This window comes from Anolis carolinensis, chromosome 2, assembly GCF_035594765.1.
Source record: "Anolis carolinensis isolate JA03-04 chromosome 2, rAnoCar3.1.pri, whole genome shotgun sequence".
NCBI lineage: Eukaryota > Metazoa > Chordata > Lepidosauria > Squamata > Dactyloidae > Anolis > Anolis carolinensis.
The window spans coordinates 286,732,117-286,758,872 of record NC_085842.1 but is presented as its reverse complement, the minus strand read 5'-3'; the positions used below and the strand labels follow the sequence as shown (position 1 = coordinate 286,758,872).

The window sequence follows — 26,756 nt, the reverse complement described above, 5'->3', positions numbered from 1 at the left end:
GCAAGAAAGTTGTCTCCCAGAAGTATGTCAAACAAGCCCAGAGCCTACTTCTCCCGTGTTCTTGCGCCGGGAGTTTTGTAAACAACAGAGAAGTTTGGATTCAGCTTCGCGCAGGAGTGCGAGGATTGCAGCTAAGAATGTAGCCAATTAAGACTGCTTCTCGTGAGAATCTTTAAGGAGTTTAACATCTGGTCTCAGAGTTTAGCTTTCGTTTCTGATTCCCAGAGAACTGCTTCGGTGGGAAAGTTAGACTCTATATAGATGTTTTACCCGCGTAGTAACTTCGCGGAGTCAATTCGTCAGCCTACGGAGCGAGTTGTGTCTGGACAGCGCGCTCCGATTCAAGCCTCGCTCCTGCTCAAGCCTTGCCTTGCTATCCAGCCTTCGCCTTGCTTTCCAGCCTTTGTTTATCTACGGACTTTGCCTTATTTCCCAGGACCAATCCTTGCCTTGTTCCACGGATTTTACCAAGTTATTCCACGGACCTTGTTTTTGTTCCTAGTTACCTTGTTCCACGTTTTAAGCCTTGTTTCAAGTATCAAGTTATTTCCTAGCCTTGCTCAAGTTTATGGACTAAAGGACCTTGTCATCTCCCCTCACTTTGCCTGGCAAAGTGAGTGTTTCGGTTATTGGATTACAACTTTGGACCATAATATTTCTTATTGGACATTGCTTTTTGGACTAATTTTGACCTTTCCTGAAAGGTCTGCTTCTGGACTATCTTTTACATTTGCTTTTACTAACTTTATATATTTCCTTAATAAAGATATTAGATAGAATCTGGCCTCTGCGTATGGTTATTGGTGCTCTGTAGCCTGGGTCGTGACAGTTTGACTCCGCCACCCTAAGCACCAATTAACCTCGGCCAGAATGTCTACCGGAACCGTGCCCGGTGGGCAGCCACTGAGCTACACCATCAGCAAGGACGAAGTGGATCGCATCCGCGACAGACTCAACGCCCAGGATGGAGAAATAAAGGGCTTGCGGGAGCGCGGAATCCGCCTCCCGGCCATGGCGTTGCCTACCAAGTTTACTGGAGAAGCTTCTAAGGTTCATGTTTTCCGTCGCCAATGTCAAGCTTATCTAGAGGCCCGTGATGCCGAGTTTCCCCAAGAAGACATCAAAGTGGCGTGGGTTTACAGTCTTCTAGACGGGCCAGCGGCCAATTGGGCGACGGCACTGTTCGACCAAGCCTCTCCACACCTAAGATCAGCGCAACACTTCTTGGACCACCTCAAGGAGACTTGGGGAATCGAGGACAATTTGGAGGCAGCCGGTCACAAACTCCGTCGCCTTTTCCAAGGAGACAGACCTATGTCTCAGTATATAGCCGAGTTCCGAGTGCTGGCCCACAACACCGGCTGGAACGATGTAGCCCTCAGAGGACAATTCCGGGAGGGTCTCAACATTGAAATGCTGGAAGAAATCTCCAAGGTGGATCCTCCCCAGACCCTCGAGGCACTCATTGATCAATGTTTACGGGCTGAAGTCATGATTGCCAACAGGAAACAGTGGGTTCGAGGCCAGGGCAGTAGAGCCGGGGCTGTCACGACCCAGGCTACAGAGCACCAATAACCATACGCAGAGGCCAGATTCTATCTAATATCTTTATTAAGGAAATATATAAAGTTAGTAAAAGCAAATGTAAAAGATAGTCCAGAAGCAGACCTTTCAGGATAGGTCAAAATTAGTCCAAAGAAATAATGTCCAATATGAAATATTAAGGTCCAAAGTTGTAATCCAATAACCGAAACACTCACTTTGCCAGGCAAAGTGAGGGGAGTTGACAAGGTCCTTTAGTCCATAAACTTGAGCAAGGCTAGGAAATAACTTGATACTTGAAACAAGGCTTAAAACGTGGAACAAGGTAACTAGGAACAAGAACAAGGTCCGTGGAATAACTTGGTAAAATCCGTGGAACAAGGCAAGGTTTGGTCCTGGGAACAAGGCAAAGTCCGTAGATAAACAAAGGCTGGGAAGCAAGGCGAAGGCTGGATAGCAAGGCAAGGCTTGAGCAGGAGCGAGGCTTGAATCGGAGCGCGCTGTCCAGACACAACTCGCTCCGTAGGTTGACGAATTGACTCCGCGAAGTTACTACGCGGGTAAAACATCTATATAGAGTCTAACTTTCCCACCGAAGCAGTTCTCTGGGAATCAGAAACGAAAGCTAAACTCTGAGACCAGATGTTAAACTCCTTAAAGATTCTCACGAGAAGCAGTCTTAATTGGCTACATTCTTAGCTGCAATCCTCGCACTCCTGCGCGAAGCTGAATCCAAACTTCTCTGTTGTTTACAAAACTCCCGGCGCAAGAACACGGGAGAAGTAGGCTCTGGGCTTGTTTGACATACTTCTGGGAGACAACTTTCTTGCAGGTGCAAGGTTCCCAGATCTGCCTGGGAAAGATCTGGCTGAGAGGAATCCAGTTCAGACTGGGAAGGTAAAAAACCCAAGTTTTCATCTTCATCAGGAATTACAATGTCCTGAGCAGGACTACAAGGCCCATGGATCATCACACTATCCCCCTCCTCAAGGCCCCTCCCAAACTGGGACTCTCTCCCCGAAGCGCGAGGCCGCGGTTTGGTGGGATAGGTCTGATGAAAGCGACGGGTTAGATCAGGAGCGTGAACTGTGGAGGCGTCTTCCCAAGAGCGCTCCTCAGGGCCAAAACCCACCCAGTCAATGAGATATTGCAGGCGGCGGCGGTGAAAGCGAGAATCCAAAATGTCCTCAACCTCGAACTCCTCCTCCCCATTCATCAAAACAGGAGGGGGGGCCGGTTGGTCTGTATCAGGACGCACACCATCCGCCGGAAGGAGCAGGGAACGGTGAAACACTGGGTGAATGCGCATTGAACGCGGAAGTTGGAGTTTGAAAGTCACGGGGTTTAATTGCGCCACCACTGGATAGGGGCCAATGAAACGGGCATCTAACTTCCGGCAAGGGCGGTGGGAGGGCAGAAAGCGAGTGGACAGGAAAACCCGATCTCCTACCTTGATTTCGGGGCCCGGCTGGCGGTGTTTGTCAGCGTGGCGTTTATAGTCCTCCTTGGCTTGGTCCAGTTGCTGGAGCAAAAGTTGTTGCACCGCTGTGAGTTCCTGCAGCCAATCCTCTGCTGCGGGAACTTCTGAAGTTTCAATGACGGGGGGAAAGAACCGTGGATGGAAGCCGTAGTTTGCAAAGAACGGCGTTTCTTTTGTAGAAGCTTGAACTCCATTGTTATAGGCAAACTCAGACAGTGGTAACAGAGAAGCCCAATTGTCCTGTTGGTAGTTTACATAACAGCGAAGATACTGCTCCAAAGTGGCATTGGTGCGCTCTGTTTGCCCATCTGTTTGGGGATGATGAGCTGAAGATAAGCGAGAGTCTATGCCCAATAGTTTTTGTAGCGCCTTCCAAAAACGAGAGGTGAATTGAGATCCACGGTCTGTGACTAAACTCTTGGGCAATCCATGTAGTCTGAAAACATGTTGAAGGAATAGATCCGCAGTCTCTTTGGCCGTGGGGAGGCCTTCGCAGGGAATGAAATGGGCTAACTTGGTGAAAAGGTCCACCACCACTAGGATCGTGGTGAATCCACAGGAAGGTGGTAGGTCAGTGATGAAATCCGCAGAAATTATCTCCCATGGGCGAGATGGGGTAGGAAGGGGGTGTAAAAGCCCTGAGGGCTTCTCCCTTCTTATCTTGGAGCGCTGGCATACTGGGCAGGTGTTGACATATTTTTCCACATCCTTGCGGATCTTGGGCCACCAAAAATCTCTTAGGATCAGATGCATGGTTTTAAATAGTCCGAAGTGTCCTGCTGGTTTGCAATCATGACACAGACGAAGCGCTTTTTCCCTGCCCGGTCCGGGTGGGATATAAACATGATTTCTATAGCAAAGCAGCCCATCCTTAAGCGAAAAGGGAAAATGCAGACCTTGGCGAAGTTGGTCCTGCGCCCAGGCATCTGCTTGCTGACTAGCCCTGATTTCTTGAGCACAGAGGGGTCCTGGAGTAGAGGAAGCTGAACCAATGGGAATGGATTTGGTGTTCCCCACTGTGAGCGTGGCAAAGTTCCCGGGTTGTAATAGTTGGGATTCAAAGGTCTCCTTGCGTCCTGCAGCGTATTCCGGTTTACGTGACAGGGCGTCTGCTTGCTTGGTCTGGGCTGGGGTCACATAATGAATCTGGAAGTCGAAACGTTCGAAGAATAAAGCCCAACGTTGCTGCCTCTGATTTAGTTTGCGGGCAGTTCTTAGATGTTCTAGATTACGATGATCAGTGTGGACTTCAATGGGAAATTTGGCCCCTTCTAGCCAATGTCTCCAAGTTTCAAAGGCTGCCTTTATGGCCAGTAGTTCTTTTTCCCAAATGGTGTAATTCCTCTCTGGTGTGGTTAGTTGACGAGAGTAAAAGGCACAGGGATGGAGGTGATCTCCCACCGGTTGTAAGAGTACAGCCCCAATTGCCACATCAGAGGCGTCCGCTTGCACAACAAAAGGGGTTCCAGGATTTGGGTGCTGTAGAATTGGCTGGGAGGTGAATAGTTTCTTTAGTTGCTGGAACCCTTTCTCTGCTTGATCAGTCCAGCGGAAAGGCTGCTTTCCACGGATGCAGCTAGTGATGGGGTCGGACCAGCGGGCAAAATCTGGAATGAACTTGCGGTAATAGTTCGCGAACCCCAAGAAACGCTGCACCTCTTTCTTGTTAGTTGGCGCCCGCCATTCCAATACTGCTGAAACCTTGGCTGGATCCATGGAAAGCCCTAGAGGCGAGATGCGGTAACCAAGGAAATCTACTTCTTGTAGATCAAAGGCGCATTTTTCCAGCTTGGCATAAAGTCCATGATCCCGCAATCGTTGTAACACCATTTTGACGTGGTTCTCATGTTCTGATTGTGATCTAGAAAACACCAAAAAATCGTCCAGGTAGATTATCAAGAACCTGTCTAGATAGTCCTGAAAAATGTCATTGACAAAATGCTGGAACGTTGCGGGAGCTCCGCATAAACCGAAATTCATAACTCGGGACTCGAATAATCCGAATTTGGTCTGGAAGGCGGTCTTCCACTCGTCCCCTTCCCTGATGCGAATTAAGTTGTAAGCCCCCCGAAGATCCAGCTTGGTGTAAACCTTGGCTCCTCGAAGCCGATCCAGTAGATCCGAGATTAAGGGCAGGGGATAGCTGTTCCGCTTGGTGATATTGTTCAATGCTCTGTAGTCCACCACCAAGCGTAGTTCCCCTGACTTCTTCTTCACAAACATCACTGGGGAGGCGGCTGGGGATTGAGAGGGTCTGATGAATCCCTTGCGAAGGTTTGTCTCTATGAATTCCCTGAGAGCTTCTTGCTCTGGTTCAGTCAGGGAGTAGAGATGCCCTCGCGGGATCGGGGCCCCCTCCACCAAGTCAATGGCACAGTCATAAGGTCTATGTGGGGGTAATTTTTCGGCTTCTTTCTCATTGAATACATCCCAATACTCGGAGTACTTCTTTGGCAAGGTGATGATGGGCTCGGTGTCTGTGGCATGGCAGACCTTGGCTACGAGGCAATGGTTTTGGCAGTACGGTGAAGCAAACTGCAGTTCTCTGTTGGACCAGGAGATGTTAGGGTCGTGGAGAGTCAGCCATGGAATTCCCAAAATCACAGGGAAATGGGGAACCTCGGTAACAAAGAAGGAAATCTCTTCCATATGTTCCCTTATCCACATCCTGGTGGGTTCCGACCACTGACTTACGGGGCCCGTCTTGAGGGGGCGGCCGTCTATGGCTTGCACCACACGGGCATTCTTGAAATCATGATATTGTAATCCCAGAGAGTCGGCATACTCTCTATCAATGAAATTGTTGGTAGCTCCAGAGTCTATCATGGCGTGGATCATGACGGGTCCCCTTTTTGCTGACCATAATGTGACCACGAGAAGGAACAGGACCCCGGTTGGCGGCTCTTGAATGGATTTTTTGACCGGGTTGGCGAGCCTCTCTACACCCGGTCGTTGGCTTCCCCCGCCGGCTGTGTGCCAGTCGGCTCAGACGCCTTCGTCTCCGTGGAGGACGCCGCCGCAAGACGGGCGGCAGGCTTCCCTTTGGCTGGGCACTCTCTGGCGAAGTGGCCCCCGTTCCCGCAGTACCAACAGAGGTTTAAGCGTTGACGACGGGCCTTCTCGGCGGCATCTAGTCTGGGACGCACATTGCCCAACTGCATCGGCACCTCCTCGCCTCCTCTGGGGTATGGGGTTGGCGGTGGGGGTCTCCACACTGGACGTGGCTGAACGCTGGCGGGAGCGGGGGGTTTTGCCCCGGCTCTACTGCCCTGGCCTCGAACCCACTGTTTCCTGTTGGCAATCATGACTTCAGCCCGTAAACATTGATCAATGAGTGCCTCGAGGGTCTGGGGAGGATCCACCTTGGAGATTTCTTCCAGCATTTCAATGTTGAGACCCTCCCGGAATTGTCCTCTGAGGGCTACATCGTTCCAGCCGGTGTTGTGGGCCAGCACTCGGAACTCGGCTATATACTGAGACATAGGTCTGTCTCCTTGGAAAAGGCGACGGAGTTTGTGACCGGCTGCCTCCAAATTGTCCTCGATTCCCCAAGTCTCCTTGAGGTGGTCCAAGAAGTGTTGCGCTGATCTTAGGTGTGGAGAGGCTTGGTCGAACAGTGCCGTCGCCCAATTGGCCGCTGGCCCGTCTAGAAGACTGTAAACCCACGCCACTTTGATGTCTTCTTGGGGAAACTCGGCATCACGGGCCTCTAGATAAGCTTGACATTGGCGACGGAAAACATGAACCTTAGAAGCTTCTCCAGTAAACTTGGTAGGCAACGCCATGGCCGGGAGGCGGATTCCGCGCTCCCGCAAGCCCTTTATTTCTCCATCCTGGGCGTTGAGTCTGTCGCGGATGCGATCCACTTCGTCCTTGCTGATGGTGTAGCTCAGTGGCTGCCCACCGGGCACGGTTCCGGTAGACATTCTGGCCGAGGTTAATTGGTGCTTAGGGTGGCGGAGTCAAACTGTCACGACCCAGGCTACAGAGCACCAATAACCATACGCAGAGGCCAGATTCTATCTAATATCTTTATTAAGGAAATATATAAAGTTAGTAAAAGCAAATGTAAAAGATAGTCCAGAAGCAGACCTTTCAGGATAGGTCAAAATTAGTCCAAAGAAATAATGTCCAATATGAAATATTAAGGTCCAAAGTTGTAATCCAATAACCGAAACACTCACTTTGCCAGGCAAAGTGAGGGGAGTTGACAAGGTCCTTTAGTCCATAAACTTGAGCAAGGCTAGGAAATAACTTGATACTTGAAACAAGGCTTAAAACGTGGAACAAGGTAACTAGGAACAAGAACAAGGTCCGTGGAATAACTTGGTAAAATCCGTGGAACAAGGCAAGGTTTGGTCCTGGGAACAAGGCAAAGTCCGTAGATAAACAAAGGCTGGGAAGCAAGGCGAAGGCTGGATAGCAAGGCAAGGCTTGAGCAGGAGCGAGGCTTGAATCGGAGCGCGCTGTCCAGACACAACTCGCTCCGTAGGTTGACGAATTGACTCCGCGAAGTTACTACGCGGGTAAAACATCTATATAGAGTCTAACTTTCCCACCGAAGCAGTTCTCTGGGAATCAGAAACGAAAGCTAAACTCTGAGACCAGATGTTAAACTCCTTAAAGATTCTCACGAGAAGCAGTCTTAATTGGCTACATTCTTAGCTGCAATCCTCGCACTCCTGCGCGAAGCTGAATCCAAACTTCTCTGTTGTTTACAAAACTCCCGGCGCAAGAACACGGGAGAAGTAGGCTCTGGGCTTGTTTGACATACTTCTGGGAGACAACTTTCTTGCAGGTGCAAGGTTCCCAGATCTGCCTGGGAAAGATCTGGCTGAGAGGAATCCAGTTCAGACTGGGAAGGTAAAAAACCCAAGTTTTCATCTTCATCAGGAATTACAATGTCCTGAGCAGGACTACAAGGCCCATGGATCATCACAGGGGCAAAACCCCCCGCTCCCGCCAGCGTTCAGCCACGTCCAGTGTGGAGACCCCCACCGCCAACCCCATACCCCAGAGGAGGCGAGGAGGTGCCGATGCAGTTGGGCAATGTGCGTCCCAGACTAGATGCCGCCGAGAAGGCCCGTCGTCAACGCTTAAACCTCTGTTGGTACTGCGGGAACGGGGGCCACTTCGCCAGAGAGTGCCCAGCCAAAGGGAAGCCTGCCGCCCGTCTTGCGGCGGCGTCCTCCACGGAGACGAAGGCGTCTGAGCCGACTGGCACACAGCCGGCGGGGGAAGCCAACGACCGGGTGTAGAGAGGCTCGCCAACCCGGTCAAAAAATCCATTCAAGAGCCGCCAACCGGGGTCCTGTTCCTTCTCGTGGTCACATTATGGTCAGCAAAAAGGGGACCCGTCATGATCCACGCCATGATAGACTCTGGAGCTACCAACAATTTCATTGATAGAGAGTATGCCGACTCTCTGGGATTACAATATCATGATTTCAAGAATGCCCGTGTGGTGCAAGCCATAGACGGCCGCCCCCTCAAGACGGGGCCCGTAAGTCAGTGGTCGGAACCCACCAGGATGTGGATAAGGGAACATATGGAAGAGATTTCCTTCTTTGTTACCGAGGTTCCCCATTTCCCTGTGATTTTGGGAATTCCATGGCTGACTCTCCACGACCCTAACATTTCCTGGTCCAACAGAGAACTGCAGTTTGCTTCACCGTACTGCCAAAACCATTGCCTCGTAGCCAAGGTCTGCCATGCCACAGACACCGAGCCCATCATCACCTTGCCAAAGAAGTACTCCGAGTATTGGGATGTATTCAACGAGAAAGAAGCCGAAAAATTACCCCCACATAGACCTTATGACTGTGCCATTGACTTGGTGGAGGGGGCCCCGATCCCGCGAGGGCATCTCTACTCCCTGACTGAACCAGAGCAAGAAGCTCTCAGGGAATTCCTAGAGACAAACCTTCGCAAGGGATTCATCAGACCCTCTCAATCCCCAGCCGCCTCCCCAGTGATGTTTGTGAAGAAGAAGTCAGGGGAACTACGCTTGGTGGTGGACTACAGAGCATTGAACAATATCACCAAGCGGAACAGCTATCCCCTGCCCTTAATCTCGGATCTACTGGATCGGCTTCGAGGAGCCAAGGTTTACACCAAGCTGGATCTTCGGGGGGCTTACAACTAAGTTCGCATCAGGGAAGGGGACGAGTGGAAGACCGCCTTCCAGACCAAATTCGGATTATTCGAGTCCCGAGTTATGAATTTCGGTTTATGCGGAGCTCCCGCAACGTTCCAGCATTTTGTCAATGACATTTTTCAGGACTATCTAGACAGGTTCTTGATAATCTACCTGGACGATTTTTTGGTGTTTTCTAGATCACAATCAGAACATGAGAACCACGTCAAAATGGTGTTACAACGATTGCGGGATCATGGACTTTATGCCAAGCTGGAAAAATGCGCCTTTGATCTACAAGAGGTAGATTTCCTTGGTTACCGCATCTCGCCTCTAGGGCTTTCCATGGATCCAGCCAAGGTTTCAGCAGTATTGGAATGGCGGGCGCCAACTAACAAGAAAGAGGTGCAGCGTTTCTTGGGGTTCGCGAACTATTACCGCAAGTTCATTCCAGATTTTGCCCGCTGGTCCGACCCCATCACTAGCTGCATCCGTGGAAAGCACCCTTTCCGCTGGACTGATCAAGCAGAGAAAGGGTTCCAGCAACTAAAGAAACTATTCACCTCCCAGCCAATTCTACAGCACCCAAATCCTGGAACCCCTTTTGTGGTGCAAGCGGACGCCTCTGATGTGGCAATTGGGGCTGTACTCTTACAACCGGTGAGAGATCACCTCCATCCCTGTGCCTTTTACTCTCGTCAACTAACCACACCAGAGAGGAATTACACCATTTGGGAAAAAGAACTACTGGCCATAAAGGCAGCCTTTGAAACTTGGAGACATTGGTTAGAAGGGGCCAAATTTCCCATTGAAGTCCACACTGATCATCGTAATCTAGAGCATCTAAGAACTGCCCGCAAACTAAATCAGAGGCAGCAACGTTGGGCTTTATTCTTTGAACGTTTCAACTTCCAGATCCATTATGTGACCCCAGCCCAAACCAAGCAAGCAGACGCCCTGTCACGTAAACCGGAATACGCTGCAGGACGCAAGGAGACCTTTGAATCCCAACTACTACAACCCGAGAACTTTGCCACGCTCACAGTGGGGAACACCAAATCCACTCCCATTGGTTCAACTTCCTCTACTCCAGGACCCATCTGTGCTCAAGAAATCAGGGCTAGTCAGCAAGCAGATGCCTGGGCGCAGGACCAACTTCGTCAAGGTCTGCATTTTCCCTTTTCGCTTAAAGATGGACTGCTTTGCTATAGAAATCATGTTTATATCCCACCCGGACCGGGCAGGGAAAAAGCGCTTCGTCTGTGTCATGACTGCAAACCAGCAGGGCATTTCGGACTATTTAAAACCATGCATCTGATCCTAAGGGATTTTTGGTGGCCCAAGATCCGCAAAGATGTGGAAAAATATGTCAACACCTGCCCAGTATGCCAGCGCTCCAAGATAAGAAGGGAGAAACCCTCAGGGCTTCTACATCCCCTTCCTACCCCATCTCGCCCATGGGAAATAATTTCTGCGGATTTCATCACTGACCTACCACCTTCCTGTGGATTCACCACGATCCTAGTGGTGGTGGACCTTTTCACCAAGTTAGCCCATTTCATACCCTGTGAAGGTCTTCCCACGGCCAAAGAGACTGCAGATCTATTCCTCCAACATGTTTTCAGACTACATGGATTGCCCAAGAGTTTAGTCACAGACCGTGGTTCTCAATTCACCTCTCGTTTTTGGAAGGCACTACAAAAACTATTGGGCATAGACTCTCGCTTATCTTCAGCTCATCATCCTCAAACAGATGGGCAAACTGAGCGCACCAATGCCACTTTGGAACAGTACCTTCGCTGTTATGTAAACTACCAACAGGACAATTGGGCTTCTCTGTTACCACTGTCAGAGTTTGCTTATAACAATGGAGTCCAAGCTTCTACAAAAGAAACGCCGTTCTTTGCAAACTACGGCTTCCACCCACGTTTCTTTCCCCCTGTCATTGAAACTTCAGAAGTTCCCGCAGCAGAGGATTGGCTGCAGGAACTCACAGCGGTACAACAACTTTTGCTCCAGCAACTGGACCAAGCCAAGGAGGACTATAAACGCCACGCTGACAAACATCGCCAGCCGGGCCCCGAAATCAAGGTAGGAGATCGGGTTTTCCTGTCCACTCGCTTTCTGCCCTCCCACCGCCCTTGCCGGAAGTTAGATGCCCGTTTCATTGGCCCCTATCCAGTGGTGGCGCAATTAAACCCCGTGACTTTCAAACTCCAACTTCCGCGTTCAATGCGCATCCACCCAGTGTTTCACCGTTCCCTGCTCCTTCCGGCGGAGGGTGTGCGTCCTGATACAGACCAACCGGCCCCCCCTCCTGTTTTGATGAATGGGGAGGAGGAGTTCGAGGTTGAGGACATTTTGGATTCTCGCTTTCACCGCCGCCGCCTGCAATATCTCATTGACTGGGTGGGTTTTGGCCCTGAGGAGCGCTCTTGGGAAGATGCCTCCACAGTTCACGCTCCTGATCTAACCCGTCGCTTTCATCAGACCTATCCCACCAAACCGCGGCCTCGCGCTTCGGGGAGAGAGTCCCAGTTTGGGAGGGGCCTTGAGGAGGGGGATAGTGTGATGATCTATGGGCCTTGTAGTCCTGCTCAGGACATTGTAATTCCTGATGAGGATGAAAACTTGGGTTTTTTACCTTCCCAGCCTGAACTGGATTCCTCTCAGCCAGATCTTTCCCAGGCAGATCTGGGAACCTTGCACCTGCAAGAAAGTTGTCTCCCAGAAGTATGTCAAACAAGCCCAGAGCCTACTTCTCCCGTGTTCTTGCGCCGGGAGTTTTGTAAACAACAGAGAAGTTTGGATTCAGCTTCGCGCAGGAGTGCGAGGATTGCAGCTAAGAATGTAGCCAATTAAGACTGCTTCTCGTGAGAATCTTTAAGGAGTTTAACATCTGGTCTCAGAGTTTAGCTTTCGTTTCTGATTCCCAGAGAACTGCTTCGGTGGGAAAGTTAGACTCTATATAGATGTTTTACCCGCGTAGTAACTTCGCGGAGTCAATTCGTCAGCCTACGGAGCGAGTTGTGTCTGGACAGCGCGCTCCGATTCAAGCCTCGCTCCTGCTCAAGCCTTGCCTTGCTATCCAGCCTTCGCCTTGCTTTCCAGCCTTTGTTTATCTACGGACTTTGCCTTGTTTCCCAGGACCAATCCTTGCCTTGTTCCACGGATTTTACCAAGTTATTCCACGGACCTTGTTTTTGTTCCTAGTTACCTTGTTCCACGTTTTAAGCCTTGTTTCAAGTATCAAGTTATTTCCTAGCCTTGCTCAAGTTTATGGACTAAAGGACCTTGTCATCTCCCCTCACTTTGCCTGGCAAAGTGAGTGTTTCGGTTATTGGATTACAACTTTGGACCATAATATTTCTTATTGGACATTGCTTTTTGGACTAATTTTGACCTTTCCTGAAAGGTCTGCTTCTGGACTATCTTTTACATTTGCTTTTACTAACTTTATATATTTCCTTAATAAAGATATTAGATAGAATCTGGCCTCTGCGTATGGTTATTGGTGCTCTGTAGCCTGGGTCGTGACAACTTGGAATATTGTATACTCTTCTTGTCACCAGGTTTGACAGAGGTTATTGTAGGGCTGTACAATATAGTGAAAAATGCAGATGTAGTGAACAATGCAGATGATGAGACAGTGAAACAACTCCCCTATGAACAAAGCTTGGGGGGAGGGGGAGAGATAAGGGTAAACGTAACTGGTGTGTATAGATTTATATAGGGGAAAATAAACTGGATAGGAAGAAACTTCTCTCTCTCTCTCTCTCTCTCTCTCTCTCTCTCTCTCTCTCTCTCTCTCTCATACCTTAGCAATTGCTGGCAGGGAACTAGGCTAATATATGGAAGATCAATTGTTAATAGTCATGATGGCTATATATGTCTTCCAGTATGAAAAGCACTATGAGGAACAGAATTATGAGGACACTACTATACTCTTGTTCTGCTTCTGGGCCATCCACAAACAATGGGTTGACCACCGTGTGAACAGAATATTTGATTAGATGGGCTTTTAGTTTGGTTCAGCATGGATCTTACATCCTTAATTTAAGATAGTGTTTTCCTATGGATCCAAGTGCCTGGAAACTGAGCTAGCCTGAAACATACTAACATTTTTTAAAAGCCTTAAAGTTTTGTGCATCATATACAATGATATAGGAACCTACAAAAAACAGCCAACACAATACAACACCCCACTGTCATTACATTTGTAATGTACTATGGTATATCCATGCACAGGATAAAATACAGATAAAAACATCTGAAAGTAGTTCTTCATTTGTGAACTAAAAGCTCAAAAAGCATAAGCACAAACTAGCTTTTCACCTCCACCTTGTAGTTTAATTGCACATGAGTAACATGATTTATTTTGTGTTAAAACAGCATTTTCTGCAAGGCGGAGCTATCTGACCAAACATTGTCTTACTCAAGGGACATTCTGGGCAAAATCACTGTTTGCATTTCCTTTGTTTCCTCCTTGAATTAGAAAATAATGAAACAAAACAAATGCATCCTATAGATTTCAGACTTTTCAACTAACACTGTGTAAAGTGCATAAACTGAATAAAACATTGCAGAAAACTTCAATCTAGAATGTTTATAGTTTCTCTTTCAAAATAAATGGAAGTTTTACTTTCATAAAACAGTTTGACTTGAAAAAACGTCATTCTCAGGGTCTAATACCTTAGCTCTACTTGTTCAGAATCACGAAGATTTAGCTATGCTTGACCTCAAGATGACCATGTTCATAGGATAAAATGTACTAACAAGACTTGACAACAAAGTAAACGGAACAAATATAAATACCTGGAGGCCATGTACATTCCAATATAAAACTACAGCCAAATAACTTTTGAAGTTACACTGTTAAAGTTGAAGTGCTATTTTGTTACCAGACATATTCAAATACTTCAAATATTCTTAAACAATTTCTTTTGATATTTTCTGACAAATACTGGAAAACAAGCTATTGTTTACCTGTGATTTCCAATACAGATGGATTTATAGATTAATGTAAAAGACTATCAAGGTTGTGGTGGTCAAAGCAATAAGGTTTTCTAAGTAAAACAATAAAAAGGGACAATATTGAATTGTCCCTTTGTATTTCTTAAGAAAAGAAAACAGTTCAGACATACTATGGTCCCAAACTGGACCACATAGAAAAGTTTTAGTTACACTATTCTCAAGAATGATACATGGTCTATGAGTGTTTTTCTTCACACCATACCTCTGGAGGCACAATAAATGTGCTGTGTGGCTGAAGACTATACTCTGCCTCTTATTTACTAAAAAATCCAAGCAAAGCTTTAAAAAACTATTGATCATTTCATTTACAAATTCTCTATTTTATGCAGCTATTAGGTGATTTTGTTGTTGTTGTGTATCCTCAAATTGTTAACAAGCTATGGTAACCCTAAGGCAAACCCATCACAGGGATTTCTTGGCAAGATTTGTTCAGAACTCTAAAAATCGCAGTGCAAATAGCTCTAGTTATTCACAGAGGTAGCTTAAGTGCAGTCCATAATGCAATCAATTATTTTGCAAACACACAACGAGACCTTTTTCTCACTTTTGAATTGATGGGTGATGGAAATAAATGACCAATAATCACTTGGTAAGCAGAAGGTCACAGCTTTCATTAAGCAACCAAGTACATTGTGTACTGAATATTAGCTGTGTTTTCCTTCATTTCTTAATGCTGGAATCTTTTATGAATCTGCACTCTTAAATTTGTAGGTACACTTTTACATCAACTTGTCAGCTGAAGAATTCCAAAATGTTGCTAAGAAATTGGGGTTATATTATATAGTGCACATGTGTACCTCATCATAGTGATGGGAGCCACTATTATCTTGTTTCATTTAATAATATCAATATTGCCCTATGGCTCCATGTTCGGGTAAGTAGAAGTGGGCAAGCTAGCATTTCTCTGCCATTACTGATCTTCTACATTCAAAGGACCTCAAGATTTTGCTAGAGCGCTAACTACCATTTTAAAGCCATCTGTGAAGAAACGTAATATTTGATCACGCCACCCATCTGAAAACCTCACTAACTACACCCACTTTGGGATAAAAGTAACCATGTCATGGTAAGAGAATGAGATGTATGTTTTGAAACACTGAAATGTGTATATTCTACTGGGGAACAAGGGAGAGAAAGTAAGATATAATGCTTGGTGTAGCTTGAAAGGAATATGCCAGACACATTTACACTTGAATTTGTTTCATTAATTATTAAACAAGGAGCACCAAAACTAACAAGTCAAAAGTAAACACTGTAAGTCAATCCCAGTTAAGTGTCACTCCAGTGCCTTATTTCTGGAGCTGTCAAGAAACATTAATTCTATGAAATGCATAATTCAGGGATAAAGCAATCAGTTCCTTCAGCATAAAGCCACACAAAATTAGGCATTCATGACATTTCTCAAAAGTAGAAAAATTAGATTATGTGAGAATGACAGAAAAAAGTGTGCTTGGCAGACAAACATTAAATATCTATTTACAGTCTGCTTTTTAGTATGACAAATTTTGATTTGACAAGAAACCTTGAATAAAATAAACTGAACCCATAAATTCCTCAGAATATTAGAGTCCTACATGAAAAATTAAAACAGTTCTGTCTATAGGAAATGTTTCAAAGTATACTGGAAATCTATTTTTTCATTTAAGCCAAAGGGAGTTCCACCCTTTTTGTTTTCTTGAATGAAATACTAATAAAAGAGTCAAGGAATGTTAGAAATAATAATAAAAAAGAGAACACAACTTATTTTATCATTTTATTTTATCAAACAGCAAGTTCTTTAAAGGTATCAGCTTTATTCAGGTGTACTCAAAATAAGACTACTTACTACTGAATCTGCATCTGGACACTCCCTGTTTTTAAAAAAACAAAACAACCAGTGAATTAATTAGTTTAGCTTTCTATTGAATGCATCATTTTGTAGCATATATTGTAGAATATATGACTGCTATTCATTCTATTCATTTATGGAAAGGTTCACATCCCATTTGTATTTTTCAATAAAGCAATGTGAAGGCTGCTAACATACAAAACAGTAATCACTAGAGCAAAGAAAATGAGAAATAAATAAAGCTCAGCAAACGCAAAGAACCACTGAAGAACTGAAGGCTGTTTGAATAAAAAAGGTACTTAATTCATTCTGGAAAATGAATAGGGAGGTAGCCAGGAGAATCTCCTAGTAAGTTCTATAAGTCTGATACTACCACCACTGAAACTAATATAAAAAAGGAATGACCTCTAAAACCCTAGCTCTGGTTATAATTGTTGCTGTATTTTGTATCAGAAAAGGCTTCAAAACGTTATTCATTAAACAGGGTCTGATAGAAAGTACTGCAGTAAACTATTTTCATTCCAACTAAGAAATGTATTACCATGGCCATGTTTACTAGCCTCTTGAAAAATGGATGCAATTAACACACTAGTACAAGTTGGCAAAAAAGTCCCGAACAACTGCTACCTAGCAATTCAGGAACATTCCCAAATTGTGAACCTAGTTTGTCAAGATAAGTGCAATCTGTTTCCAAGACATAGAACACCTATCATGGTGTTATTAGTCATGACCAAAAGTACCTTCAAGTCCCTAAATTATCACATTAATGTTACTACTTGTTAGTAACCAGAGTAACCAAATCTCTCTAGCATAGTTATCAGTTAGTTTCTATTCTACTTTGTAATTTCATTTCTACTTGGCTAAACGTAATAGAAGTTAGGGATGACTATGGATTGCCAGGAACAGAGGCTTCTATGCCTTCTTGATAAAGAACAGCATTTGAAGCTGTGCATACATCACATTCCTGTATCTGTTTATCTTACAGAGAACTACAAGTACAATTCATCTCAAAACAATGAGTTGGGTAAACTGAAGATCAAATTTCCTTTTCTTCTCCAAGAGAACATAATGCTCTGTCCAATTTACATATATTGTGGGGGGGATGCATATGACATTAATTATACTATTGTATTAGACACATATGTTTTAAAAAGTATTAAATTATTTACAATCACATCTGTAACATACTTACACAGATTCTGTATCTTTTTCCTTCTTAATAATTCCTGGTAATCCAAAATGCTTTCTTTTTCTAGGCTTTATTCCTGCAAAGTTGGGAAATTATTATCAGATGAAAATTAAAATTCCTACATGATCCTGCAGATAAGTTAAGCATCTTCCAATTTATCAATAAAAAGCTGTTATTTATAACTCTGGATATTTTAAACAGGAAAACAGGCCTACATATTCACCTGTACACAAAGGACATCTGCTATAAGAAACTTTATTCATTTTGTCTGGGAATAGAAACTGATGTAAATATGAAGATGCTTCTCTGCAGCATCTTGATATATCGGAAAATATGTATATAAGAGAACTGACAAGTGAACTCCCTGTTTTGCCTGGACTGAGCTTCAATTTGATCACCTTCATGGAGAGTGCTATAGATTACAATCATCTGCTTAGTTCTAATGAAAAGGGAACAGAGATTGAGCCAGGTATCATCAGCCTACTGATGACACATCACAGTAACATTCAATGCAACATCTCTTTGTTTCATGCAGATCTGTTATGGGCCATTTCAGGAAATTTCATGGCCAATTCCCCGGTCTCCTAGGCACACTGTGGGCTACACATACACTAACAGGACAGTGGACTGTTTAAAACAAGTTATCTGTGTGCTTGAAATGAGATTGTCCATTGTTTGCTGCCAAATCTGACATCAAATCATTACACGTTATTAAAAATAAGCAAAATATTTATTTAGCTTAAAGCAAGCATAAATGCTTTTGAAGTGGACCCCCCCTCCCCCCGCCCCCGGCTGCCACAGGATTTTGATTAAATGTTTTGGAAGATGCCTTGAATATGTGTGGAAAACCTGTCTTAAAGGATAAGATATATAAAAGGGCCCAAAATATATCACAGATAAAAAAACAAACCTCAAAGTTACACATTAAATGTTCTGGAAGATGCCTTGAATATGTGTGGAAAACCTGTCTTAAAGGATAAGATATATAAAGGGGCCCAAAATATATCACAGATAAAAAAACAAACCTCAAAGTTACACATTTTAAAAGCTTGACACAGAATAATAAAGAAATGGGAAGGCAAGAGAAAACAAACTAAGAAAAACACTTGAGTGGCTTTATACTCTGCCTTATCTAGAATTTTTTTTAGTTGTACTTTGTTTCTTATTAAGATCTTTATGATGGGGGTTCTATTGTGACTAAAAGCATATTCAAATACTGCAGTCTTTTAACAGAAAAAACTTATTGACATACTGATTAGTGTACTCCACATTTAGGGACATGTGATAATTTCTTGTGGTGGCTAAACCACTGTAACAATTCAAGAGAAACTTACCTTCAACAGCACTAGCTGTATTACATTCTTCAAATTCAATCAGCCCTTTGAAAATAAGAACAAGATGGATATCCTAATGTTATTTGTTTAAATTGATTATGGAAAATAATCAGTTAAAATTACAGCTGTGATGTTTGGTCAATTAATTAATTAAACACACCCAGATAGACACATTTCCACACTCCTATCCCTGTAAACTGCGGGGCTTTTGCTATTTGTCAACTAATTCTGCGTGGGGACCCATTATCGCCTTCTAGATGCCTAAACATTTAACTTGTGATTGGGATTAACATGGCAGGTAGAATTAAAATCAGCACTCCACTTCAACATTCTTAAATGGGTACCACACATTTTGGTTGGACAAGACCATGAAAAAAGAGAAAAGCAAAGAAAAACTAAACATCTCTTATTGTAAGAATAATAGGGCATTATTCTATTAGAAAGAATATTTTCCTCTTAAGAATTTTTCTTCTAAGAACTTTATCCAGAAATTACCTACTTACCAAAGGCTCAACATAGAAATATGGAACAGCAATAATATTTAGAAAATTAAGAGTGCAACTATGTATTTAGACAGATAAGAGCTGCTTTCATCTTAAAATATCATCTCCATAAAAAAAGTAAAATACACTTCACGTTCCCAAATGAAATCACAAATGTTTCAAAACATAAAACTACAGTCTCCCACTAAACAATTCCCTGCTAAAAGTGGAATGATTAGAATAAATAATTTATTCTTAAGATTCGTATGTTCTGATTCTGTAGCTAGCTCGGTGTTATCATTCTAAATGGCAGTTAGAAAAATTATTTGAAAGGCAAAAAATTCCTTAAGCTTCCTCGGCAAATTAACAGCCTGAATTAATAGGTCTGAAATACCTTCGAAGGCACACCCTATCAAATATCAGCCACAATGTTTTATAACAGATATGTCTTCAACGGTTGTGTTCCTTTGTTAAACCCAGAATTTTAAAGACTGAAATAGTACATCTGTGCTATATATGACTGTTTATATATGACGTTAATCAAGGAAACCACATCTAGTTAGCCCAAACTGCCAAATTAACATGAGATTTAAAGAACAAACAAAATAAATAACTTCTTGCAATAAGAAAAGTATGGATGCATTAATGCATTAATTTATGGTTGTGGTCACTAGTAATTCGTAATGGGATCTATAATGATAAAATATTGTATTTTTTCCTTTCAGCATTTTCTTTTCTTTTCATTAGAGTTTGGATGGAGTATGTCAGATCTCTCGTGTTTTGGCTAGCATTTAGTGCCTTGGTCTGCATTGTTTTAGTCTAACTTTTTGTACTGCATTTGAGCTTTTGCTCAGTTTTATATATGTGTATCTATCTTTGTACCGGTATGTGTGTATACATATAGCCTCCCCCACTTTTCCTTGCTTTGTTTTTTTATTTATTTTGGTTATGTGTTATATTATCTATTACTATACAAAATTCCAGAATACTTGTAAAGTATCTACACAAACGTAAGATAGTCTATGTACAAAGAAAATATGTCCAATTAACATATAATATTATTAAAGTTCCCCGTACAAAGCTCAATTTGACAGTACCTTTTCATTTTGTCTGGTATTGTCAAATTGAGCTTTGTACGGGGAACTTTTATAACATTATATGTTATTTGGACATATTTTCTTTGTACACAGACTATCTTATGATTGTGTAGATATTATTTACAACTAATAAATATACAATATTTTACAACTAATAAATATACAATATATTACAAAGGAAGCTACTGCCCTGAATTTGGAAGATCTCAGTAGGGCTATTGATAACAGGGGATTTGGAGGTCTCTGATTGATAGGGTTGCCACAAATAAAAATTGACTTGATGGTAGTTAACAATAAGCAAAATTTTGGAGTTACCTCTCAGTTTAGGCAAGAACGAATGCTGAATCACACAACCCAAAAATAATTGCTTGGTTGAGCATGACACAGAAAATTCATTCTCTTGGTATATTCTGCCTTAAAATAGGCATAAATGAAAAGGAATTTGACCCTCAATTAGGAATCAGAGTACTAGAACACATTTTCAAGAAGGATAAACAATTTTGACACATGTCAATTCATCTAAATTGGAAACTGCACTGATGAAACTCCAGTACTGAATACAGTAATACATCCAATTGTGCTTTGAGTCTACTTCAGATAATTTGCTTGTTAGATTCCAGTAATCCACTCTATCTCTAGAGAGGAAAGGGTGAAGCAGATTTTAACATTCAGTCACCCCACAGCGTCACCTGCCACCTAATTAATCTGTGAAGTGGCACTAATGGCTTTGAAAACAGTTATGTTCTCTCGTCAATCAGTTAAGAGCATGGTGTCATGACGGGTCAACTAGTGTGTGCTGCAGAAGATAGGCCAAACATGAACAAAATGGCTACAGACTGATGGCAATTTAAATATTTTTTTAAAATAATGTAGGAAACAGATATTTAAATTGGGGAGGGAAAATAATTAAAAATATAGTGCAAGCAAAGAGCAGACATAAACATTCAAAATACATTAGTAACTTTAAGTTGGGAATTTTAAAAATCAGAGTATGTATTCAAACAGATTAAGAATTGTTTTCATCTCAAAATATCAGAACCATAAATAAAGAAAAATGCACTTCTCTATATTTTCTGAAATATATATATAAATAACCAATCTATGTTACTACTTGGTTGTATATATTGCCGAATTATTACATGAAAGCATTATAAAAGGTAGCCCTTACTCAAAAGCCACATAAGTTAGAGCTACTTGCACAGTTACAAATATAATGGCAGACAGTATGCTTGGTTTTGGATGAAAACAAAGGGGTTCTTCCCCCTCTGGCAGTAAATCATGCATGAAAGGAGGACAATTTTTTCAAAACTGCATATGCCTCACATGCTGCTTCAAAATGGCAAAGCTTTGCGTGTCTGGCTCAGTGCCAGTTGACAGCTCAGCTGGATATCAATGCACATTCTGACCCCCCTTGCAGCGTGTCACTTCTGAATTGTTTCCGCAGTAGAAAGTTTATTCAACCTCTTTCTCAAATGCAGTGGACCGACCATCATTCTGCTATTTAATCATAGCAGGACAGGTTATTTTTCTGACAGCACTAAAGCCAGAGAGCAATTCCTAATGAACAGCTTGATACAAGTGGAATTTCGACTATTTTAGCCTCAATTAATTCTGCTGTCAAAACAAATGATTGCTCTTAGTACTTAGATGTTAAGCTGGATCACAAAGGTCAATTTTGTGTGTATAAACATACAAGAAAATCTTTTTGTTGTTAAAATCTGATGCCATTTCATATTTAGCATCAGCAAAAAAATTCAAGTCGAAAAATGAGAAACACATATTAAACTATCAATCCATAATATCTCCTCAAAGTAATGTTTCTAAATAAAAAACAAAAGCACTAGTTTTCTGTACCCTTTTTGGCACAACCAGTATCTAAGACATAACAAAGAAAAGAAATGCAAGAATACTGTTGAAAAATGTTTACCATGAATGTCAAATGGCCTTAATCTCATATACTGAAAAATCAGGATTAGTCCCATTAATTAGAATGTTCATCTTTGACATAAAACACAAGCTTGAACTATCCTTTCTGTAGGAGATAAACATACAGCAAAATCTGAAAAGGATTTTCTCCCTACAATTGAACATAGAATTAGCCTTACATAAAGCTATTCATTGAATGCAAGCAAAATGGTATACAATAAAATCACTTCTATGAAGCTGTATCATGGACAGACTGAAATGAAAACTAGAAAAAGGATTTAAAAAAATCAAGGACAAGTCATAGCCCATTCCTATAAAATCAATTGAACAAGTCAGTCATGACAAACTCAAGTCAATTGCTTTCAATGGAACATAGTCACACAATCTAACTTTAGCTGGATTGAAAACTAGATCAATTTCCCAATGAGGCTTTGCTGGATCTCTCTTTTGTGTATGAAAAATTATTTGGTATTTTAATTAGATTTTGATATATGGTAATAACAATACAGCAAATACCATTCAGGAGAAACTAGAAAAATGGTTCTATATAGCACTTTACAACACTAAAATAACTTCTTTTCCTTTTTGATGGAGAGTACATCTAAAAATACAAAATATCTTTTAAATAGTATTCAACTATTTTAAATAGTATTCAACTAGGCTGGGCTGTGGCGAAGGCTGGTTAGCAGCCAGCTGCAACAAATCACTCTGACCAAAAGATCATGAGTTCGAGGCCCGCCCGTGCCTGCGTCTCGTCTTTGTCTGTTCTTTGTTATGGCATTGAATGTTTGCCTTTATGTGTGCAATGTGATCCGCCCTGAGTCCCCTTCAAGGTGAGAAGGGTGGAATATAAATGCTGTAAATAAATAAATAATACTTTCTAGTCCACTGTACAAATTGAAAGATCCTTCTGATCATAGCCCAGTTTCTATCACAATAATTTTGCCAACAGTTTATTGGCCTTGTCTATAGTTCTGATATTTTCTCTATACTTTATACCAAGCAAGTGATTTATAAACAAATGAATTTCTGATCATGTTGTTGTACTTTTTCAGAAAACTTGTTACACCCATGTTATGTGGAAGTATGCACTAAGGTGATCCATTATAAAGTAACAGACTGTGTGCAAATGAAGTGCCTAACACAGTGGTTCTCAGTGTTTTGACCTTCAACTCCCAGAAATCCTAACAGTTGGTAAACTGTGGATCCCCAGGTCAAAACACCTGGGGATCCACAGGTTGAGAACCACTGGTCTAAAGTAACTATATGGAATGGAAATGGTGCTCCAGCACACAGACCCAGAAAGTAGAGAGAGAGCATGTAAATCTCTCAAAGACTTCTGGCTACCGATTTCCTTTAAGTGCTGAACAGCATTTGGTCAGCTACAAAAGGAATGGGTCCATAGAAGCTACAGCACCAAATTCTTTATCCTAGCTTCTAGAACAAGCATTTGGTAATAGTATCCCTGTGGAATAGTTGAAGCAAAGGCCAGCAAACCTGATTTTGGATCCTTACATATTCTATAGAAATTCATCCAAATTGTAAGCATCCTAACAGCATATTACCACTTTTCGCATTCTACTGCATATTATAATAGAGCTATTTCATATTACTTCCCCCCCCCCCCCCCCAAAAAATCTGGATCAATCTTCCACTGCTGTTGGCCTTCTTCACTCTCAATGTGAACAATTTGATCTGCTTTCCATTTTAACATTCTCACACTCCTACTTTTTAATGTTTTCATATTTTCTAAGCCACAATGACTTTCTGGAGGGAAAAGTCTTATAAATGTGCAAAGCTCCTCTATTCAATTTTGTCCTCTTTATGATCAAGCACCCCTCCCTTAAAATTCAAAGTTGGAGATTAGCATGTGAGATAAGTAGTATAAGAGAAGCAAGTATATGTGATCTTAATGCACGTGGACACATGTTTGGTGGAGGGGAAAAATGCAAACACCTTTAATTATCTAGGTTTGAAGGAAATCCAGTTTGAAGAAGGATCTCTGCCCCTTCTGGGTTACTATAGAACCACAGTGGAATCCATGGGAAAATTCAATATGTCTATTTCTGAGCTGCAGATATCAGAATAATAGGGAACGCATCTGAACATATGGTGGATTTTGTGGATTATTTACGCGTTTGATCACAAGATCATATCCCTGAACCTCTCTCACATTTACCATCAGTGGTTAATGAAAAGTAAGTGATTTTTCTCATCTCCACTGTTCTAATATCCTCTCCTTTCCTCATTTCTACTCCCTATCTACTCAAAGAATGCCCTACTGCACCTTAATCTGCCAAAACAAAGAAAATCAATATGTTTTTAAACAACTAAGTTAGTGATGCAGAAAGTTTCACAGTCCGTTTCACCATTAAAAAAGAAAAAGAAAACTACAGTGGATGGTTAAGGTGAGAATGATATGGATGATGGGCATGCCAATGTTCAAGTAAAGCATAAAAGCTGTTTCTGAAACAGAAAGGGCAAAAAGCACTCAAGTATATTTATGAATAACGAAAATCCTAATCAATTCGTCCCTCCAAACACAGTGATATGTGTGATCCCACTGTTTCTTGACAATGGTAAACAAGGATACTGATACCCATCCTGCTGTGTTTAAGGTTTAATGTTGTACTGTTTATTTTATGTATTGTATTATTTAATTGCATTATGATATGGTTATATTGTATTGTCCTGGGCATGGCCCCATGTAAGCCGCCCCGAGTCCCCATTGGGGAGATGGTGGCGGGGTATAAATAAATTATTATTATTATTATTATTATTATTATTATTATTATTATTATTATTATTATTATGGTCCTAATATTTCACCAAAACATAGTAGTTTTGTTATTCTTGAATTCTTTAAAATATTTTTTCAACTCTCCCAATAATGTTACAGCTCAGTCTTATTTTCATTGCCAACTGTGAGGTCCTGAAATAACATATAGAATATAACCTATACAATACGAAAATCAATATAAAGTTCAAAAAGCTAGAAATACTAGACTGTGCATGCATGCTCCGTTAAGAACCCAGAAACTAATTATGAGCAATATGTCATTTAACTGTAAATAAATCCAAAAAGCTTCCTTCAGATATGCTCAAGATAAACCAGTGTCAAGTGCTGTGATGATAGCTGACTAGCTGATGAAATCATGGTGGATAACAGCCAAAAGTCAAGCTTAAACTATGCTTGTTCTGTTTATGTTGTCTTTGACAATATGACTGAAGGATATAATTGTTGATACAAACAAAGCCTACTATATATCTTTTATTTTACTGGACTAAGTGGAATAGCTGATATGCTGGGCAGAGGCTAGTGAAAGATAAAAGGTGTAAAGACCTAGCAATTTAACTGGTTCAGTCAGATTCCAGCATACAAAGCAACAGCTGCCATGCAGCCATGAAACTGATAAAGGTGTTCCTACTTGATAACTGCCAAGACATGTTTAAAATGATGGCTGGTAATCACTAATAAGACTTGGCTGAAGAGTTCAAGTTCCCACTATAATAAAAGGAATCAATGACAAAAGTTATATAGTTCAAGATGAATGCATAACAACTAGCTTGCAATGTAAGATAATGTAATTAATACCTTAACAGATTGTATGGAAACTATAAAATGTGCGCTATCCAATGTGTCATGCAATGGAATGTAATACAAACCAAATGTAATACAAACCAATCCCTAAGGGGAACATATATATTTTATATTTTTGTGTGTGTACATGTGTAATTCTTTTAAATAAATAGCCTAAAGCTTTACCAAAGAACATGATCAATATCCCACATAAATATCCTGCACTTTCAAGATTTAACAATAACAACAACAACAACAACAACAACACTTTATTTATATACCGCTCTATCTCCCATGGGGACTCAGTGTGGTTTACACATGGTAAACATTCAATACCAAGAATGCTTAAGTGGTATTTTATTTATTATTATTTATTTACGTCATTTCTATCCCACCTTTCTCATCCGAAGGGACTCAAGGCGACTTACAAATCTGGCAAAAATTCAATGCCGATAAAAACAATACAGTAAAAACACAACATTTTTTAAAAAATTACATTAAGCATTAATACACATGTTAATTCTGCTTGCTTCTGCTTGCTTAATCACCATCACAAATTAGAGATCTAGTTAACTAGAAGGTACTAAATAGAAGTAAATTAGCTGAGAAATGGCATAGAACTCTCAATCCCTGTGTGAGCAATACTCCAGCAAAGGCATCACCACTGCTAGACAGAGTAAGAACACTGCCTATCATGTCTTGCTGCAGTCCTGCATAACTTGTAACTCTCAAAGCAACACAGTACACTGAAGCCTGGGGGTTAGCAACAACAGAACAAACAACGTAACAGTAACAGAAAGGAGTTTTAACACAGGGCAACTGATGGCTGCATTCTGGATTGAATTTCTGGGTGCATTTGTGAAAGATAACTACTTATTGTTGCATATATTTCTGCTCTAATTCTCACAGACTGTAAATGTCGAAATTGCTTTTGTCATCTACTTTGTGTCTCACCATTTCCCCCTTTATCATGATCTATGTGCACACACGTGTGTATGTCTGCGTGTGAGACAGACATATTATATATCTAAAAACACAAACTTACAAAATTTCAGGTTTCACATATAAGGTGGGGAACTCTTGACCACAAAAATATATACTGTAACATATTTAAAATCATTAAAGACG

General features: G+C 41.8%; 1 protein-coding gene across 4 annotated transcripts in view; it reads right to left on the bottom strand.

The window, feature by feature from the left end:
* Positions 1-26,756, bottom strand: part of fcho2 (FCH and mu domain containing endocytic adaptor 2) — a 119,876-nt gene that overhangs the window by 30,001 nt on the left and 63,119 nt on the right. For all 4 annotated transcript variants that reach the window (XM_062972312.1, XM_062972311.1, XM_062972310.1 and 1 more), the window contains exons 9-11: positions 18,544-18,588; positions 17,213-17,285; positions 16,018-16,042 (exon numbers count right to left, since the gene is read on the bottom strand). In XM_062972312.1, the coding sequence (XP_062828382.1) occupies positions 16,018-16,042; positions 17,213-17,285; positions 18,544-18,588 (143 nt within the window). The remainder of the gene's footprint in view (positions 1-16,017; positions 16,043-17,212; positions 17,286-18,543; positions 18,589-26,756) is intronic.